Source organism: Perca flavescens, chromosome 10 (assembly GCF_004354835.1).
Source record: "Perca flavescens isolate YP-PL-M2 chromosome 10, PFLA_1.0, whole genome shotgun sequence".
Taxonomy (NCBI): Eukaryota; Metazoa; Chordata; class Actinopteri; order Perciformes; family Percidae; genus Perca; species Perca flavescens.
In genome coordinates, this window is record NC_041340.1 from 14,771,966 (window position 1) to 14,791,315 (window position 19,350).

Here is a 19,350-nt window from a genome sequence, read left to right on the forward strand (position 1 = left end):
CGGACCTCTAGTGTTTGTGTGTTTCCTCCCACCGCGGCATTAAACGTGATGATTGAGCCATTTTATAAAACCCCGCCCCTCCAAAAGCTCACAAACCCAGAAAGTGAAGGTTATTATAAGCCACAGATGAAAATACAGATCGTCCATTCAGAAGATATTATTTATTATCACTGATAGTGTGACTTATTGTGATAGATATAGTGATTATACATTCATGATTTCCCCTGATTTCCCCCCCTCATATAATCCTCATCCTCAGTCATTCTTATGGGAATAAGGTTATAATAATGATGTATAATAACCTGTATTTATACTGTATATAGGCCTAGCACTTTACAAAAACAAGTAGGCACAAAGCGCTTCAAATAGGCCTTCATAAAAACAGAAAATACAGTATGCAATCAGGCTACACAATAGATCTCATAGGTTTCGGGCAATTTCTAGTGTCCACTTACACGATTTAATGTAGGCCTATGTTGTTTTGAAAGTGACATCCCATGTAGGTCTTAATTTAGTTAGAATATGCCCCACAGACCGCCTAAAATATTAAATAATAGATATCAAATAAATCTTAATGCTTATCTTATGGTAAAGATAATTTATTTACCCAGCTGATGTAATGTAGGCTACATTACATTATGTTGCATATTTAACTGTGTCACATCACCAGAGGAATAATGCATTTTATCATAAAGTCAGATAGCACGAGACAGGAAGTAATACTACTGCCCTCAAAATAAAAGCATACATTTGATCAAGGTTGAAAGACATTAAGCAAGGGCTGTGTCTGAATTGGTTGAAAGAGATTATTTCTAGATTGGTAGGGACAAAATGGACCCCAATTTAACCTTGAAAAGAAAGAAAACATACTCATAAGTAAAAACTTTATCCCAAAATTTTGGTTTAGAAGGTTGAATTGTTACGATCACATTTAAAGTCAGAATTGTAAGGCAGCGAGTCAAAAACTAGACTTGATTCAAAATTATAAGCTACTAGTGAGCCAAATTCTTCATTTCATGATTGGACTTTGGCCTTCAGCCCAATTTTTTATTTACTACTGGTATCTCATAATTTGATTCAGCAAAATTAGATTTACTTGACCAAAACCTTTTGATTTGAAATTATGAGATGGCAAGGCTTATGTTTTACACTTTTGACGTATTGATCATTATTTTGATTTAGGCCTACCTCAAGTAACGTATTAGCTATTATAATTTTTAATCAAGCTTAACTTTACATTAACATAATATTACAGTTTTGAAGAGAAAAACCCACTAAATATTCCTCCTCACATTCGTCATGTGTGTATTATAAATAAAAGTAACGTTAGTGTTTTCAGTTGGTGCTAATTTTGAAAGCTGTATGTTGCCGGTTTATTTTGAAAGCTATATACGTTTGTGTTTTATTTTGAAAGCCGAGTTTGACGGTGATATGTTAATTAATACAAAGGTCGCTGCTGACTTGGCCATGGAGTTGTTTAAAGCTCTTTTTTTCCTTTAGGAAAGTGAATCTGGGTTAGTGACGACACTTCCCCCTCTCCTCGGATTTATCCCTGAAGTTTTTTTTTTCTACCCCTCTCCCATCCTGGCGTTTTGAAGTCAACTTTTCTCTCTTTTTTTCCCAGTTTAAAGTAAAAACAGTAACATAACCATGTCGCCGCCGTCCCGACGGCTTCAGACGAAGCCAGTGATTACCTGCTTGAAGACTTTCCTCATCTCCTACAGCCTCATATTCTGGGTGAGCTGCATGACATGTAATGGGGGACAACGACAACAAGCTAAAGGAGCAACAATGGGCTAAAAGCGGCGGTGCCAACGAGGCTAACTAACATACTTTCCTCGGATGACGACAGGGTCTCACACACGGAGTTACATATTTAGAGTCGTGTCCTAAAGTTAAAGTGGAGCTGGTTTATGCTGACATAAAGAACCACTTGTTGAAAATGTACCGACCGTTGGAGCAGATGTTTGTGTCCAGTCAGATTTAGCAACGTTCCAGTGTCCTGAATACAGCCGTTAGCTATTTTTTGTCCCTGATTTAGAAAAACATGTAATCTACAGTTAACTACAGTGAAACTTAGCTAGCTAGTTATTATAAGTTGTATATTATCAATTGAAGGTTAGATTTAACATTCATTCATGTTGTTTTACAGTCCAACTTAATTATAACGTTACGTTAAACTGCAACGATTAATCGATTGACAGAAAATGAATCGTAGCTATTTTGATAATCGCTGATTCGTTTAGTCTTTTGTCAAGTTAAAATGCAGTAAAACCTTTTTACAGTTAAGCTAGCTACATCATTTCATGTAAAGAGCTACTGTTGGGGCTGCAATTAACAAATAATCATTTAGTCTATATTATGTGATAAACAGTTCAAATCATATAGTTTGTTATCATCATAAAAGACAAAGAAAAACCATAAAATATACACATTTGAGAAGCTGGAATGACAAAACTTTTCTATGTGTTTTTTTTTTTTTAAGGAAACTCGCATAAAAACTCTGTTAGGCTAGCAATTAATTGGATTGGTTTAGCATCAACACTCTATTTCTTCTAATATTAATACAAGGTTGCATAATTCTTTCCAGGAACCTTTCCAATTTCCTATAGCCCAAGGCAACATCTTCAAATGTGTTGTTTTGTCCGACCAACAATCCAAAATAATCCAAAACAAACCCAAATAATCAGATTCATTCATTTTATCATCACATAAGACAAAAAAAAGATGCAAATCCTCATATTGAGAAGCACAGAGAAGACAATGTTTGGTATTCTTTCTTGAAAAATTACTGAAAGATGAATTGCTTTTTAAAATAGATAAATTTTCTGACAATGTAAGAAAAACAAGCTTGTCTGGAGAAGAAAATGATCAGTTATCATTGCTCCCCCAGTTAATCTTTGTACTGAGCAAACAGCAATCTCAGGCTACTGCTGCTAACACAAAGTTCAGGTCAGTGCTTTTACCTGCCAATTTATTGCTCTTGGGTGGTTGAACTGATGCTTCCCCTCAGGCTAATGACTTGTGAGGGCAGTCGTAAAGAAAAAAGATGTTGAGATGATTAAACCTAAGGCTGAGGCTAGTAGGGTATCCCAAGTGTGTTTTTACTCAAATGTTGAGGGGTAAACATAATCTGCCGCATCTGAATCATGTAAATATTTTATGACTGACACAATGAGTTTATCAAATATATGGTGATTGTGAACAATATTTGGGGTTATTTCTGTTTTTACTCCATACACATGTCACACACGTGTGTCAGAGCTCCAACATCCCCTTCTAATTCATCTTCTTCTCTTCATCTGCATTCCCTCCACAGAGAACAGATTTACTAAAGGAAATCAATGAGGGAAATTGTTTTTCCTGGATTCAGCCCATCATGGTTCTTCATTAAAAGATCACTGGCAAAACCCAGCAAAACATAATGGTTTTAGAGCGGTATTGAGAGAGTGTTTTAACCAAAACAAAGTTTTTCTTAATTTTTTGTTACCAAAAGTAATAGACAGAAAATATTAAATACTGCAGATTGATAATTTAATAATAATAATTTATACTTTTTATTGATCCCCAGTGGGGAAATTACAATTTACACTCAGGTCCTATACATGCTCAAATTGAGAGATGTCAGCGAGTGCGACTGCTGGACAGGTGCCCTGAGCGTTTTGGAGGGGGGTACAGTGCCTTGCTCAAGAACACATTGGCAGTGCCAAGGAGGTGAACTGACATCTCTCCAGCTACCATTCCACACTCCGTACTTTGGTCCGTATGGGGATATAATTGATGATAATAATAATAATAATAATAATAATAATTGATAAAATCCTACTAAGCTCTAACTGTACCAGTGTGGTTTTGAGCCTTTAATCTCAGGTTTTGGCCCTAAAAACCTGCATGTCTTTCTCTTTGGCTCTTTGATGCCAGAGCTGACTTTCCCTGCTGTCGTCTTCAGTTCACAGGCGTGATCCTGCTGGCTGTCGGCGTGTGGGGGAAGGTGAGCCTGGAGGCCTATTTCTCTCTGGCCTCTGAGGAGAGCACCAATGCACCATATGTCCTCATCGGGACCGGAGCCATTATCGTTATTTTCGGCCTGTTCGGTTGCTTTGCTACATGCCGCGGCAGCCCATGGATGCTCAAACTGGTCAGTAAAGGTGCAGTAAAGTTTCCTTAAATATTAACTTCAGGTGTGACCTTGTTTAATTGTTTTCTTCTTAATGCTTCCTTCAGTATGCCATGTTTCTGACCTTGGTGTTCCTGGCTGAGCTCGTGGCCGGTGTCTCAGGCTTTATCTTCAGACATGAGGTGTGTTACTTGTCCAAATCAATTTTTTATTTTTTTTTAAATGGATCATGTCGGCTCACTAAAATAAATAAATATATATATATATATATATATATATATATATATATATATATATATATATACTTTGTTTTGAATTCACCAGATCAAGGCCAAGTTAGGCGTTGCCTATAAAAAAGCTGTGAAGTCCTACAATAGCACAGACAGCAGCAGCATTGCAGTTGACGCCATCCAGAGGACTGTAAGTGGGAGGTTTTCCATTACACTAATGGTGTTACTCTTATCTGACTCTGTTTGTGTTTCGCTGTACAAACCAAAGAACTATTGTTTATACAGGAACAGAGAGCAGAGAAGTGCTGCTCTCTGTGGGTTTAAACTTTTAAGCATGTTGCTTGTGACCGCTGCAGGTGTTTTTCGAATAGGTGATCCAAAACATCTGCAGTGACGTCATTTATGGTATTGGGACTGGACAACAACTAATATCCGCCTGTTTATTTATTTTTTCATTATTAAAAACACGTTTTGACCCACTTTCACATAAATACATTTTTACTACAATGTAATCATTTTGTTGCTGGCTTTTTTCCATTTAGTTGCATTGCTGCGGGGTGAACAATTACACTGACTGGAGTGACACAGCTTACTTTGAAAAGAATGGCATCCCTGCCAGCTGCTGTAAAGACAACACCAACTGCTCTCCAGAGACCCTGAAAGACCTCGACAAGGCTGGGAAAGAGGTGTACACAACGGTGAGTTCACAGCCTTATGACGTTTTCATACGCAAATATTCGTTTCATCGTGGTGGGAACAAACTGTTACACCACTACTACACATTTGTGTAGTTTAAATTACTTTAAAGGGGCTGTACTTGAAATACTAAAAAGCGGGTTAGGGTTAGAGATGTTTTTACACAGGCCACATGCATGTGCATCCAGACCGGTTATCAAAACAGAGCAGAGAAGCTAGGATTATAACACACACAGAGGAAGTGTGACTTCATACTCTGCTCAGGACACCATTACTCCACTATATATTTATTTACACAACAAATACTTGTTTGATTACTATATAAATGTTTTGAATATCAAGTACAGCCCCTTTAGGTTTCTTTTAAGGAGCAAGCAGGGTATTCAGCTCAAAAACTGTCTGACTCATTTTGTAGGCAGCTGTAAAAGTCTTTTCATAAAATGTATTTTTCTGCTGTAGGGCTGCTTCTCACGGGTGACCCATGTGATGGAGTCCAACTTGGGAATCATCGCAGGGATTTCTTTTGGGATTGCATTCTTCCAGGTAAATCACATGTTCTTTCAGATACTTTGTCTTAGAACAATTGGGACCATGCTGCACATACAATTTGTTTATTTCCAATATTGGATCTTGTTTTTTAGCTTTAGTAATGGAAACATTTTACTCATAACTTTCATTTCTGAGATCTGGGGATGCAGTGACACAGACAACAAAGGAGTTTAGTTGGGCAACATCTGGACAGATGACTTTCTGTCCATGGCCTACAGATAAAAAAAATAATCTTTTGGCCATTAACATTAATATTTATTAATATGCACTGTCCCTGTTAAATACACTAAATAAAATAATGGGAGCAGTCAGACAACCAGACATATTTGAATAGTTTTGGGGTGCCCTGGTGGCCTAGGGCTTTAAGAAACTGACTATTGTTCAAGTCTTTGTTGCATGCCATCCATCCCAGTCTCTGTCTCCTTTCATTTCCTTTCTGCTCTATAAGACATACTATCTCATAAAGGCAAAAAATATTTCCGAAATATCACTTTTGAATACGCTGATAGATAGGTTCTAGCAGGGTGTAGTTACCCTTTAAAAGTAGTTACTCTTTTAAGCGTAATTTTGAAATATGAGTAGTTTACATCCATAATTGCTATCGGTCTTCTTCTTCCTTGCCTTTGCTGGCTCATAGCTGCGTTTTTTCTCCATTTTTTTCCTTATCAGCCCCATCCTTGTGTGAGTGCAACAAGAATACACAAAACTCATAAAAAAACATTGCTTCATGGCAGTACTAATGGTCAGAAACTCCCCAGGGTACCTTTTTTATTTTAATTAAACTAGTGCACTGTATTTAAAATCTCAGTTTACAGCTCACTCTAGAATAAACTGTCTATTATATAATGAGTAGTGAGCAAGTTTTTCACAGCCTAGATAATATGACTGTAAAAACTAATGTGACCACATCAACATATTGACTATAATCAACCATGACATTGTGAAACTAAGTACATAGCAGGTCAAAGTTAAACAGAACAGTTGCTGTGCAGAATCATATAATATTTAACAGCTGGTAATAATTCTACTTTCACCTTTTTGTTTTCGCTTTGAAATGAATATGTAAAGTTATTTATAGCCTGTCTTAGCACTAATGTGGTTGCTCTATGCACGGCTGTATGTGCAGCTGACAGTGACAGTACCTGCAGTTCTCTGCAGTTAAGTTATACAGTGACATTTTTTTATAACTGATTAAAAACATGAGATTAATTTGGTTTGTTTGTAATTGCCTGTTTTGATAAATCTATATTTTTATAAATGTGTTTTCTCTCAGCTCATTGGGATATTCCTGTCCTGCTGCTTGTCTCGATACATAACCAACAACCAGTACGAGATGGTCTAACAGTGTCCTTCCACAGGTGAGACTTGTTATCGTCAAAGTTATTAAATATTGGGGAGTTAACTGTTCTGAACTGCTGTTCCTTGGTGGAAGACTAAATCATGTGCAGATTGTATTAAGCACAAATTGTGAACTCTCCCGCCCAAGAAACTGCTGCAGTGATTTAATGATCTAATGTTCAAATGAGAATACAAATGAGCTACTTTATGCCAGTGTCTAACAACCTGTCTGATGTGTTTTCGGTCTGTTTGCAGGTCACTGATGGGCAGCTCCTGATGCAAATTGAGTTGAAACATCTCCTGTGATTTTATTATTGTGTGCGTGTCATAGTTGATATTATTTTAGAGAGGGAAAAACACTCATAGCTTCTTCTTTTTATGCAGTCTCACCAATGACAAATGAGCAGAAGGAAGATTATGTAAAGGAAATCCAAAAAGGGAAGTTATCTACAGTGTAGTTTGACCAAACATTTAAGGGACTTTTTCATTTTGGAAATAATTTGTTACTCCTGAGATTTAATTAGGGATTTCTTTTGAGCGTAGATGTAAACTTTCATTTGAGTTAAATAACTCAACCGATTGTCATTGAACATTTCCATTTCTTGTCTTTGTATAATGCAGCTGCCTTATTTTGTAATTTTGCTAAAATGTTAGTCTGTAGCTAAGCAGAAGAAATCTAGACAGTAAGCTGATAAATGTTAAACTTTCCTGCAACACTAAGTGAATTTTTGTGTGTGTGTGTGAAACCAACATAATGGGACAAGAAGGTCGTCACCCTGAAGTGTGTGTGTGTGTGTGATTCACTGTCACCACTTGAAAATGAGCCTTACTGAATACCTAGGCCAGTATTGTTGAAATCCCAGTGTTAAATTGTTATTCTTTTGTGGATGCATGTGAAATACTTGAAGAAAAAAAAATAAAGATGAAATTTATTATCTTTAACCGCGTGTGTGCTCGGGGTCCTGCATGCAGCTTAAGATGTGTCTGTCCCACAACTGTTCGCTTCTACGTTAATCTGAAAAGATGTTAAAATATTCTGGCAAAAGGAGATATTTTGCAGACAAACATGACTCAGTTATTTTGGGCGTTGACCCTCTCTAGGCCCAAAATAACTGAGTCATGTTTGTCTGCAAAATATCCATACAGAATGCAACATGTGAAAGGCATTTAGTTTCTCAATATGCTGGGCTACTGTTAACTTTATAGCATAATATGTAAGGATATAACATAGATACCAGTGGTTCAGATCAGGCTAAAAATTAACTTTTTCGTCCACCAGCTAAATGGCTAGTGAATGTTAAAATATTACCAGCCACTCAATATATTACAATTGGGTTTTTTGGCTAGTGAGTGAAGCAAATCTACCAGCCACTTGCATATTTCACCAGCATTTGGCTGGTAAACGGTGCTAATTTTGAACCCTGGTTCAGATGCTGTGCATTGTTAGTATTAATTCATTTTGATTATAAGGTTTAGTACTGTGAAAATATAGGAAAACTATAAATGAATTCACTTTTTATTTCACTCTGTTACAACATTCACCTTTCCAGTCACCTTTCTGTAATGCAGCCTTTAATATAGGATACTAATCTAAAGCAGGATATGTCAACCACAATTCACACACAATCTAGTCTATCACATTATTTATATACAAACAACACATGCATTAATTGTCATATTCTGCCATAGATGGAAATAGTGGCCTGAAATGATAGGCTTTGAAAAGGAGACTTGTAACACTGTGGGTTTTATGATGCATATTTGAGTATGAACCCAAAAGTGAGGTAGCAAAGGTTTTTCTGACTTGATATTAGTCTTTGATTTCAAGATTTGTGTTAAAAATCAGTTATTTAAATGATTGATAATAACCAACATGGCATGTTGTTGTATTTCCCTTTATTATCACCAGTGATAACTCTGTACTATGGTAAAATGGCGGTGTGTCAATACCAATACAGTTGAGAGGCTAAATAAACGTCTACCAAAGGCCCACAAAAGAAATGTAATGGGTCACCAGATGATGCACTAATTTTAAGTTTTAAAGTTTTTTATTTTATTTTATCTTATCGTTGCCTTGTTTCTGTAAATTAATGGATAATTGTTCCTCCACAAGCTTCTTAAAATATTCAAACTGAGGAAAACAAAATAAAAGACTCTTTGGCTAACTGTGAACTTGTTTTGTTGTCCATACCTTACAGTCCTGTCTCAAAGACAGGGAACTCACAGGTGTAACTAATAACTTTAATGATGCTCTGACACTGCCACGCCGCATCGTTAATTAACTCCATTAAATCCACCTGTGCTCCTCTTGCATGTCAAAATGTCTGCTGCTGCTTTCTCAGCCCATTAACCCTTAGATGCATGACCTAACAATACCTACACTCTTCCATGAGTGGGGTCAAAAATGACCCCAATTAGAATGAATTAGTTTTATGCTGTAAACTTAAGAAATTTCTTTCTTAAGTCAAAAAACTACTTACACACACACACACAAATACACCTCATGATTGTGCTCAAGAGTATATTTACATAGTGTGCATGTCTAAGGGCAACACAGTCTCACAGCCGTTCGTGAAATAGTCACGTTATTTTTAATCTATTGATTTGTGTACACGGACATGATTATCTTGTTTATTTCGTGTTGCTGAGAACGTCATTTATTTGTGTGGTCAGCAAATAATGGGAAGCATCTATACAGAGGTTGGGGTTCGGAAAAGAAGCACGGGGAAAGGACACGCCACACGCTGGTACCCGATCCCACATCTCTGGGACGCTGACGCGCCACAACAACGGGACGGTTGGGGTTAGGAAAAGAAGAACGATGAAAAGACACGCCGGGACGCGACCCCCTGTCTCTGGGATGCCGGCGCGCCCCAACAACGGGACGGTTGGGGTTTACGCCGGGACGCAAACTCTGGTCTCCAGGGTGAAAGTCCTGTGTTGTTTGACCCATCCACCACCCCAACCAACCTCCCTATGCGGATTTTCGGCATTTCATACTACTCGCTACTGTAATCGTGCTGTGATCACGAAATATGCTTCCCATTGAAATACATTAGTTTAAAAATCGTCCTCACCAACACGAAGAAAATGAGAAAAACGTGTCCTTGTACACGAATCCATAGATTAAATAACGTGACCATTTCACGAACTACTGAGAAGTGCTGTAAATGCTAGCAGGTTTAGAGCCACTACTAAAAATAGTAAAACATATTGAAATTATTATTGCTCTACTTGAAAGCGCATGAAATCTTGCAAAACGTGCTTGTCTTTATAGCTTGTAACTATTGTTACATTCCATAGACTAAACATTTAATTGACTAAAAATAACCATAAATTGCAGCCATAATATTTACAGTCTACGGTTGCACCCCAGCTACTGACAGGAAATGTAAACACGGCAATATTTAGTTTTATCAAGGCTGACTGTCATCGTGACACATTGTAAATGACTGACACAATGTTGAGCACTGAAATTAATTTTCAACTGGAATTGTCAAAGTGCCAACAGACGTTTCTGACATGTTGGTGGTTACCAGTTAGAAATTATATAACTAACCACATCACTGCCTCTTGAAAAAACTACTTACTACTTAACAATACTTCCAACTTAAACTTCAAAGTATTTGTATAACTAAACTCATGGTGAGGGAATTAAGGTAAAGTAAAGTAAACATGAAGGGATTTTGGTAAGCACTGTTTCGAATAACAATACACTAATGCGCTAGCAGTGCTCAGATCAGTGAATGGTGGAGTATTAAAAATAATATTAACATTTAGTAAAAATAACCTTCAGGGTGGTGAGACTGCTGGCATTAGATGTGTGGATCAACAGTAAATGTATACCTGACAGTCACAGTTGATAAAAATCAAAGGCTCCTAGGGTTAAACTTTGAAATTCCATAGAAAATGCTTGGGGTCATATTTGACCCCACGTATGGAAAAGTGTGGTACTGATACAAAACATGCAATTACTTAAAAAAATATAACAATTAGATACAAATCCAAATGGCCTCATGTCAAAGACAATCTATTTGAGGAATACATGGAAGATTAAACGATAAAAATGTAAAATTACGAAGATATTGCAAAAAAACAACCACTGGGGTCATTTTTGACCCAACTTATGCATCTAAGGGTTAACCTGAAGGATTTATGTTAAAGGTGGATAGTGGAGCATTTTCAAACTAAAACTCAGGTAAGACCAACAGCTTCCTTTGAAGTAAGTCGAGATTGTAGTGGGATATGAGTGGGCCTATTTTTGTATAAGCTGTTGTGGTTGACATGTTAATATTGTAAAACAATGAATGGTGTCAGTCAGTGTGGTGAGGAGTTTCTGTTCAGACATGCGCGAGAAAGCAATCCAACCACCAGGTGGCAGAGCTGTGTAACATAATGAACAGAGGCAGCTTGGGAGACGAGGTAAAAGCTAACCATACTAATTTAACTTCAACGGGGAACTTCGCAGTATTTGATGTGTTTTCATGTTTTACAACGGGCAAACACACCTGGTAAATAACATTACCTGACGGGACAACGTGCATCCCTGTGCAAGCTTGATCCAAGCTATTTAGACAGGATGATAAACCTTACACACACATACATACATGCAAAACCTATATAAATCTGGAAGGAGAAACGCTTTGACCGGCAGCTGTGATCTGACGTCTGATTGGTAAGTTTTGGATCAGATGCTCGGGAGGTCCGCCTACATGCTCCATGCTGACCAATCTGCTCGCTCGGAAAATACAGAGGGCGGACTTCAGTGTTTTTGTTCAACCCGCCCCCCTCCCCAACCCGGCTTCTCCGGTATAAAAGCAGAGTTAGCCTAACAGTCTGTTAGGGAAATTTTTACTTTCCTTCACGGCCGATGGTGTGTGGAGCCTGAGAAGACTTGGTTTTTTTTTACAACCAGTACGCCAAGAAAGATTTTCCTCAGGTTACCCCGTGGTTCAGGTCAGTCTATCCTCCTTATTAAAGACTTCTGACGCGTATTTAGGATTTTAATTTCCGGAAGTCAAGGTCATATTGATGTGAGTCGGGTATACAATACGGCAAAATGAAGGCTATTTATTTAGGCAGGAAGTTGGCGAAAATGCGTTATATATTTTTTCGTGCTAGAAGTCCGGTTATGCTCTTGCGGAAGAGATGAGAAAAACCCGCCCCTGTTTCATCATGCCTGTCTAACTGCACTTAGTGTGTGCGGTTAGGAATTGGTTGCCTTTTGTACCCACGTTGATGAATGTGTAAACCTGTGTTCTCAAAAGTGCACCGGGCCTAGATTTGGCTTTGTTTTTGCAGCATCTGATCAATCTTTCCTGCATCCTCATGTTTCCTCTCCTTGCAGATCAGCCACCTCTCTGAAACACCAAGCAGCTCTGCCTTAAAACCACAACCACCTGCCAGCTCTACACTGTAACCAAGCCCCAACATAAAGCCTTCAAAATGATGCAGATCAGCAGCGACTCCGCCAGCAACAAGCACTCTCTAATCAACGTCATGCACCGCTTCATAGCAGCTGCCAACAACATGGACGAGACCATCATGGTGCCGAGCCTGCTGCGAGACGTGCCGCTGGAGGAGCAGGCGGCCAGCGTGATGGAGCACAACAACAATCCTGAACCACCGTGTCCCATCAAGCAGAGGGACATGTACGAGCACTACCTGCTCCTCAAGTCCATAAAGAACGACATGGAGTGGGGTCTGCTGAAGAGGGAGATGAGCAGCGGCGCCAGCTTCCTGGAGATGGCGGTGAAACAGGAGGAGCAGCAGCCGGTCACTGGGGACCTGCTTCTCGACGAGAACTCCGACCTGGAGAATCAGTTTCACTATCACCTCAGGGGACTGTTCGGAGTTCTGTCCAAGCTCACATTGCAAGCCGACCACCTCACCAACAGGTACAAGAGAGAAATCGGAGGAGGAAACTTCATGAGATAGAAGTCCCTACAGTCCCACCCTCGGACTGATTGACTTGCACAATGGGATGTGTTAAGAAGTCCCCCCCCCCCCCCATCTCTTAATAGATCTCAATGGACAGTGAACTGACCAGGGTACGACTTTAGCGCTTCTTTCACTCCTGAGTAGTGACACTCCAAATGTCCCCTTACCAAAACATACCTGAAACCAGTGATGCCTGCACACTTCCCTCTGCCTGTCTCAGTGCCGATGTTGACGCTGTGCGTGGTGGAGGTTTATTGAATCCTGTTCCCCAGGTCCAGTTGAAGCGCAGCTCTGGTTTATGAGTAACTTGTCCTCCCCTCTTTTGTCTTTTTTTTTTTTTTTTTTTTTTTTTTTTAATTTCAAGTTTGAACATGAATTTGTCACCAGATTGAGAATAAAAGGTTCCTGACTGTAGGAGAAATTGAATGCTGGTTATTCTGTCCCTCCTTTTTTTTTTTTTTTTTTTTTTTTTTTTTTTAATTGTTTAGCGCTGAGCTGAAGGGCTCTTCAATTTTTCCTCTTGGTATTACTGTAACATGGCGTGCCTTGACCTTTTTGTATATCCTCATGCCCTGTTCAGTTACTCCCCATTGTCTTTACTGCTTAAATGGCTCATCCAGATGTTCATGATGAAATTATTCTTTTGTTTGTCCTTGGATATTTCAAATTTTATATTGAAGCAGTATAACTGTAATAAATAATTGGGAACTTTGAATTTTGTGTTTGTCACTGTTGTTACTAACAGGAAGGATGTTGAGGTGTTGCTGCCATTTCCTCTTAATAGTTCAGTTAGAAACATTGTCTGTACTTAAGGCTGCACAGGAATGTTTAATGATGCATTTTGACATGCCCTAACTTGGAAACTACAATTACTTGACGGTTACTTCATGAACCGCAAGTTTAGCAGCTTTATATGTTGCTGTTGAAGGTCTGGTGCTTTGCTGAGGATTTACCAAATAAAGAGATAATAAAAAGAGGTCATGACTCTCTAGGAAAATTTAACATTTCACATCATTGTTGTTTTTATGCAAATGGAAAGTTGTGCTAAAGCAAATCCCTTGCAAGAATATCCTGCTGCTTGTTGAAGCATATTTGATTTGTGCCTACAATGCAGATGCTATTCAGCCCCATTACCATAATTTAAGATACCTGTATTGCAATTAAATCTCTTCATGCATATTTCCTTACAGATCAGCTTACAAAATACAATTGTACATCTATTGTCACATTAATACGTGTTGGGATGTAACTACAAAGTCCTCACTCTACAGCCCATTTGTTCTAATCAACTCGGCAAGAGCAACAGCTAAAGAGTTATAAAAGCCGTAAAGTGCATTGACCCTTAAGAAGTGATAAGACTTTAGTTGAGACAATAAACTTGATTAAAAAGGAAATTGCAGCCTGGTGGCAGGAAACATGATCTTTAAAACCTCTGCAGGAGTTTGTCAAGATTTAGAGGATATCTATCACACATTTCTGCTGCTTTGTCCCATTGAACATGATAGTGAAGTATAAATGAAACATTAAATTGGTATACTGTTCATACTGGTTTCTCCCTACATGTTGCCAAATCTATCCATCACGGAGTAAAACCTTCCCCTTAGCAACAGCTCCACCAAGAGCAGCCAATCCGGCCGCAAAGGTTTTTTTTCCCTCTCAAAGGCACAGCGGTGATTAAGAGATTGCTGTGTGATGAAGGGCATCCAGTAAGCGAGTGGAGGGCAGACATGGTCAAACAAACTGGTGCTCCTCTGACCAGCAGCGGTGAGCTCGCCGGGGTTTGAGTTTGCATAAAAAGCGCTGCATGTGCTGTGTTACAAGGTTGCAGTCTTTTTTTTTTTTTTCCTCTCACAATGGGCCATACAAATGCTGCAAATCAAAATGGCTGTGCTGGTCAGGGTGCCTCAACCCACTCAGATAAACTGGGTCAACCAAACTGGTGACAGCTGGCCAGACAGTGAATGTGAAAAGCAACGGGGGATTCTACTCAAAATAGTTTAAACTAATCTAACTGAAATCTAATCTTTGATTCTCGAGAAAGTTGCAAGCAGCAATACTGGAGGCCAAGCAATCAGCCCATTTTAAACACTGCACTAGTCTACAAAATATAGCAATGCAATTAACATATTTTTTAGTCATTTAATGTATTATTGAGTCTGAACTTCAAGCAAAAGCTTAACATTTTAGAAAACCTGCGTATTTTTTATTTTTTTTGCCAAGAAGTAGATGAGAAGAAGATTGATACCACTCTAATGTCTGTTTAATTTAAAGCTACAGCCTGTAGCCAGTTAGCTTAGCATAAATACTAGAAACAAGCTGAAACAGCTAGCCTGGCATAATCCAGTGGCGACAAAATTGTACTAGCATCTCTAAAGCTCACCAATTAATGCTGCGTTCCAGGCAGCCCGTAACTCGTGTTTTCACAACCTTCTACCAGCGAAAGTGTCCTGGAACGGCAGTCAAACACTTAACTTACTACCCGTGAACTCGTACCAGATCGTTGTACTCCCAGTTACAGCTTTTGACGTCACACACACATAAACAACAATTGCAACCCCCATTGATGCTGTACAGACGCCGTTTATTAACAGTGATAAGTAGAAATAAATAGACATAAATAGGCAACGTAAAGTAACCTAGATAGCTAACGTCAATGTTAGGTAGCCACTAGCTAACGCTAGCTAGAAGGGTTTGTGGTGACTTTGCCTGGAACGCTACCAACTCGTGAGTCGTGACTTGAAGTCGTAACTTACGGGCTAAAAACTGTGTCTGGAACGCAGCATTATACTATCAGATTTTTTTTAATTATTATTCTGAGCAGTTGCTAGGCAACCAGTGGAGGCTCCAGGATGTTTCTGCTTCCAGCCAAGAAAGAGTCCAGCAGCACACAATTCTTCAGTTTCTGAATGGATTACACAAATTAGATAAAATGTGTTAATGAGTAAGCTTTAGAGGTTACCTTCAGACAGATCCAGGCTAGCTGTTTCCCCATGGTTTTCCCCTGTTTCCATTCTTTATGCTAAGCTAAGCCAACCAGCTGCTGGCTATGGCGTTATCTTTAACAGACAGATATGAGAGTGGTATTAATATTCTTATCTTACTTTATTCCCATTAGACTATTGCTTTAACACTATTAACTGTCTTAACCACTGGTAATATTCTTCTGGTTTTAAGAAAAATATGTTTTGAAAGCTAATTATATATGACAGTAAATATTATTATCAGATATTTGTCGTAGTGAATTATCCTCAAATATATAACATAATTTGCTTCAAAGTTCTATTTTCCATTGTATCTGATGCATGCAGCTAAACAAATCTCAAAGGGCTTGAACCATGACACTGATATTTTGTAATACAGCTCCAACTGCCGGCATGCACAAGTCTCCCAAGTTACGTTAACGTCTTGAGAAACCTGAGAGCAAATCGTTGCAACCACTCAGTACATTGCAGATTTGAACTGGCTCCAGAGTTGAGAGGACTGGAGTATGTGCTGTTTAGAAAACTGCAAAGGCCATATTCTAAAATGGCGAATATTTTATCTGCTTATGCTTACGGCTTTGTAAAATCAGAACCTTAATGTAAACAGTTGTTCAGAGGTCTGATATTTTTATTAGGGCTGGTGTGTCGTAAGGGTTATTGGGTTCAGTGCAATGTGACCGACAGATCTTGGGACATAGGAGACATTTGGTGTTGAAAGGCCTCTTAAAGCTTTGTGTTGTTGGCAGATCTTTGCCCCAACTCGCCTGCCAGCATGAGGCTGCGTGATCACAGACTTGGCTGGCAACACAACGTCTGCTCTCCCTTCTACAGCAGTGATCGGGTTCACCTCAGCTGCACTGTCTGTAGCTCAACAGCAGTAAAGCTCTTACCTGACAGGGATAAAGCCCCAGACAGAGCAGAGATGATTACTTTACGAGGCCGGTCAAGCTAACCTGATACAGCTGATGTCTAAGGGTCAATGATATGATACTAAATAAAGGTTTATACTTTTTTAGCAGTGCACTTACAGCACCAATGTCTGCCTGGCAGCCCCACCTACACCCTGCTGCTATTATGGTATCTGCTCTTTTCTATGGTAACAGCACTGCTCCCTGAGTAAACACCTGAGTGCATTCACTGTGTTGTTTGCTTTAATGTCCAGTCACATTTCAGTTAACCTGGGAGTCAACTGTGGAATCAAACAAAAGAGACAAATATGTGACAGCCATCTTGAAACTGTAAGAGAATTAGGATACAAAAAAGAACACATTTGCTTAATTTAAAGAAGCCTCCAGACCAGCAGGAGTTTAACTCACTGGCAGTGGTGGAAGTAGCATAACTAGACTATAAAAAATACTCGTTATACAGACGTTCAACATTTACTAGCGGTACAAAGATATAAGTTGCAAACTGTAATTAAAGTCAAAGTAGGCAACAGAATCAGCGTTATATTCTATCATTGGATCGTTATTATTGATGCATGTAATGTAAGCAGCAGTTTTAGCTGGTTGCAGTGGAGCTAAGTTTAACTACTTTACATGTAGTTTAATCTATAACATCGTATTTTATCAGCTGAATACTGTATATACACAGAGTAGCACTGTACAATAAAATGTAATCTAATACAAAAAACGTTAGAAAAGCTTGTCAATCTAACGTAGTTAGATACAACCTCACAAACATATCTGTGATAAAATATTGTAAACTCAAGGTTTACTTAGAAGCTTTTTTCCAGAGCTTTTGACCATATCTTATAGAATTTGCTCCGGTGGCCAGTGTGTGAGACCTCGAGTTTATTATGTTTATTCACACATGTATTTTCTTTTTTTTTCATATATTTTATTGGATACCACACATGTATTTTCAAAGTAAAGATTGAATCTCCACCATAGAACAATATTTCCTTCTAGAAGAACCATAACACGGTAAATACTCAAGCAGAGTACAGGTACCTCAATACATTCAACCAAGTACAACTTGAAGGGGGCCTCCAGCAGGTGTCAAGGCAAGGTAGGTGTTGCTTGTGATTAACAGGTTTCTTGTTGTGTAATGTGATGTATGCTGCCCGCATGCGGTGGAGTCAGCGTTGCTAGGCGTTGCCATGGGTGTAAAATTGTCCTATGTGAAAGACAGTGAACCCCACATCATTATGCACAACACAGACTTACAATACGCTGCCTTGTTGTGCTGCAGAAGTAATGAGAACCAGCACGCTCCCTGATGTCATACACATTTCTGTGTGTTCAACATCTAACTAACTGCACAGGAGCAGAAGAAAACATCCGTGAAGAAAACAGACTTCTTTTTTATGTAATTTCTGTGAAGATTACATTCATAACTCAGAGAGTCTCTCCTCCAGCTATGCATTATGTTATATAATGATAAAGTAATATTCTTTTTTTCCAGTGTTCAATTTAGTTAATAGAAAGTGTGTACAATAGAACTGTTCCTTGTTTTTGTTTAGCAATAATAAACTGTTAGCCATTATTAATGCTAACATTGATTATTCAGTGTAATATAATACGTACTTCTAAGTAGCCTACAGCCGTGGTTGGATTATGAGAAAATGGGTCCCTGGACACAGAGGTGCAAAAGGCCCCCCACCGCTCCTACATGGGAGCAAGACACCTAGACGGAAAGACACAAAAAACGTTTTGTATCTGTTTGTGGTTGTTCGACGTCATTGCAATAAATCTTTGTCTCTCTGAACACTCAAAATGGAGCCATTCTGCATGATGAGAACGTTTGATACTTTAAGTAAATGTTGCATATAATAGGCCTACTTCTACCACTGATGTTCTCAACAGCCAGAATTTTTTCGATTACCATTCCTACATTATTGTTTAGACATTTGAACGAGCCCTCTGTATTAAACTTTTGATTAGGGCACACAAGATTACAACATAAAATCAGTGTCTGGTCTGTCCGGTCTTTCAGCTTCTGATTACCCTCAACTCTTTTGTCTTGTCAGCATGGAGACACAGATGTGAAGCCTGGAACAGCATGTTCTCTTTGCTACAACACAGAGGCACACCACCCCTTCCTGCTTTTTCCTCGACTTTATGATAACACCTGGACTGATAGCTTTGCATTCTCTAGTTTTGGGAAAATAATCACTCTGTGTGTTGTTTGGGTTACAAATGGCTTCCTTGCTGGTGAAAGTGAGTCCTCTGGAATGGGAGGAGAAAATACAGAATTCACTCAGAGCACAATGAGGCCTGTTTTGTTCTTTTCACAGAAGAAAACCCATCTACCCACGGTGTTACACTTGCAAACCCTGCAGAACTTGCCACTCTGCCATCGCTGGTGAACACTACACCAGGATCTGTATGTGTGGGCTCCGTGCAGAACATTTAAGGGAGGGATGAATGAGGTTATGTAAGAGGCGAGTGGGTGTGGAGTCCAGCTGGAGCAGCTTACAGCCTGATAGTGTCTCTGAGAGCGAACAATCCCCTCAGCCTTGTGTGCTGCTCACACACACTTTATGTGCTGCTAATAT

At 39.0% G+C, this 19,350-nt stretch overlaps 2 protein-coding genes across 2 annotated transcripts; both read left to right on the plus strand.

Moving 5' to 3' along the window:
- Window positions 1-1,435: 1,435 nt before the first annotated feature.
- Window positions 1,436-7,595, plus strand: tspan6 (tetraspanin 6). Its single transcript, XM_028589309.1, has 8 exons — window positions 1,436-1,737; window positions 3,950-4,138; window positions 4,225-4,299; window positions 4,442-4,537; window positions 4,890-5,045; window positions 5,503-5,586; window positions 6,866-6,950; window positions 7,186-7,595. Exons 1-7 carry the CDS (start codon window positions 1,651-1,653, stop codon window positions 6,932-6,934), a joined length of 756 nt encoding a protein of 251 aa, XP_028445110.1. The 5' UTR covers window positions 1,436-1,650; the 3' UTR covers window positions 6,935-6,950; window positions 7,186-7,595.
- A 4,164-nt stretch (window positions 7,596-11,759) lies between these two features.
- On the plus strand, window positions 11,760-13,835 carry mid1ip1l (MID1 interacting protein 1, like). Its single transcript, XM_028589279.1, has 2 exons — window positions 11,760-11,886; window positions 12,278-13,835. Exon 2 carries the CDS (start codon window positions 12,376-12,378, stop codon window positions 12,865-12,867), a length of 492 nt encoding a protein of 163 aa, XP_028445080.1. The 5' UTR covers window positions 11,760-11,886; window positions 12,278-12,375; the 3' UTR covers window positions 12,868-13,835.
- The last annotated feature ends 5,515 nt before the right edge of the window (window positions 13,836-19,350 follow it).

What these genes read in the sequence shown, in the direction of transcription:
- tspan6 (XM_028589309.1), top strand. Translation starts at nt 1,651, where the DNA reads ATGTCGCCGCCGTCCCGACGGCTTCAGACGAAGCCAGTGATTACCTGC. An exon ending in GGAAAGAGGTGTACACAACG is followed by an intron (nt 5,046 to 5,502) that starts GTGAGTTCACAG and finishes TTTCTGCTGTAG; the next exon opens with GGCTGCTTCTCACGGGTGAC. An exon ending in TTGGGATTGCATTCTTCCAG is followed by an intron (nt 5,587 to 6,865) that starts GTAAATCACATG and finishes GTTTTCTCTCAG; the next exon opens with CTCATTGGGATATTCCTGTC.
- mid1ip1l (XM_028589279.1), top strand. Translation starts at nt 12,376, where the DNA reads ATGATGCAGATCAGCAGCGACTCCGCCAGCAACAAGCACTCTCTAATC.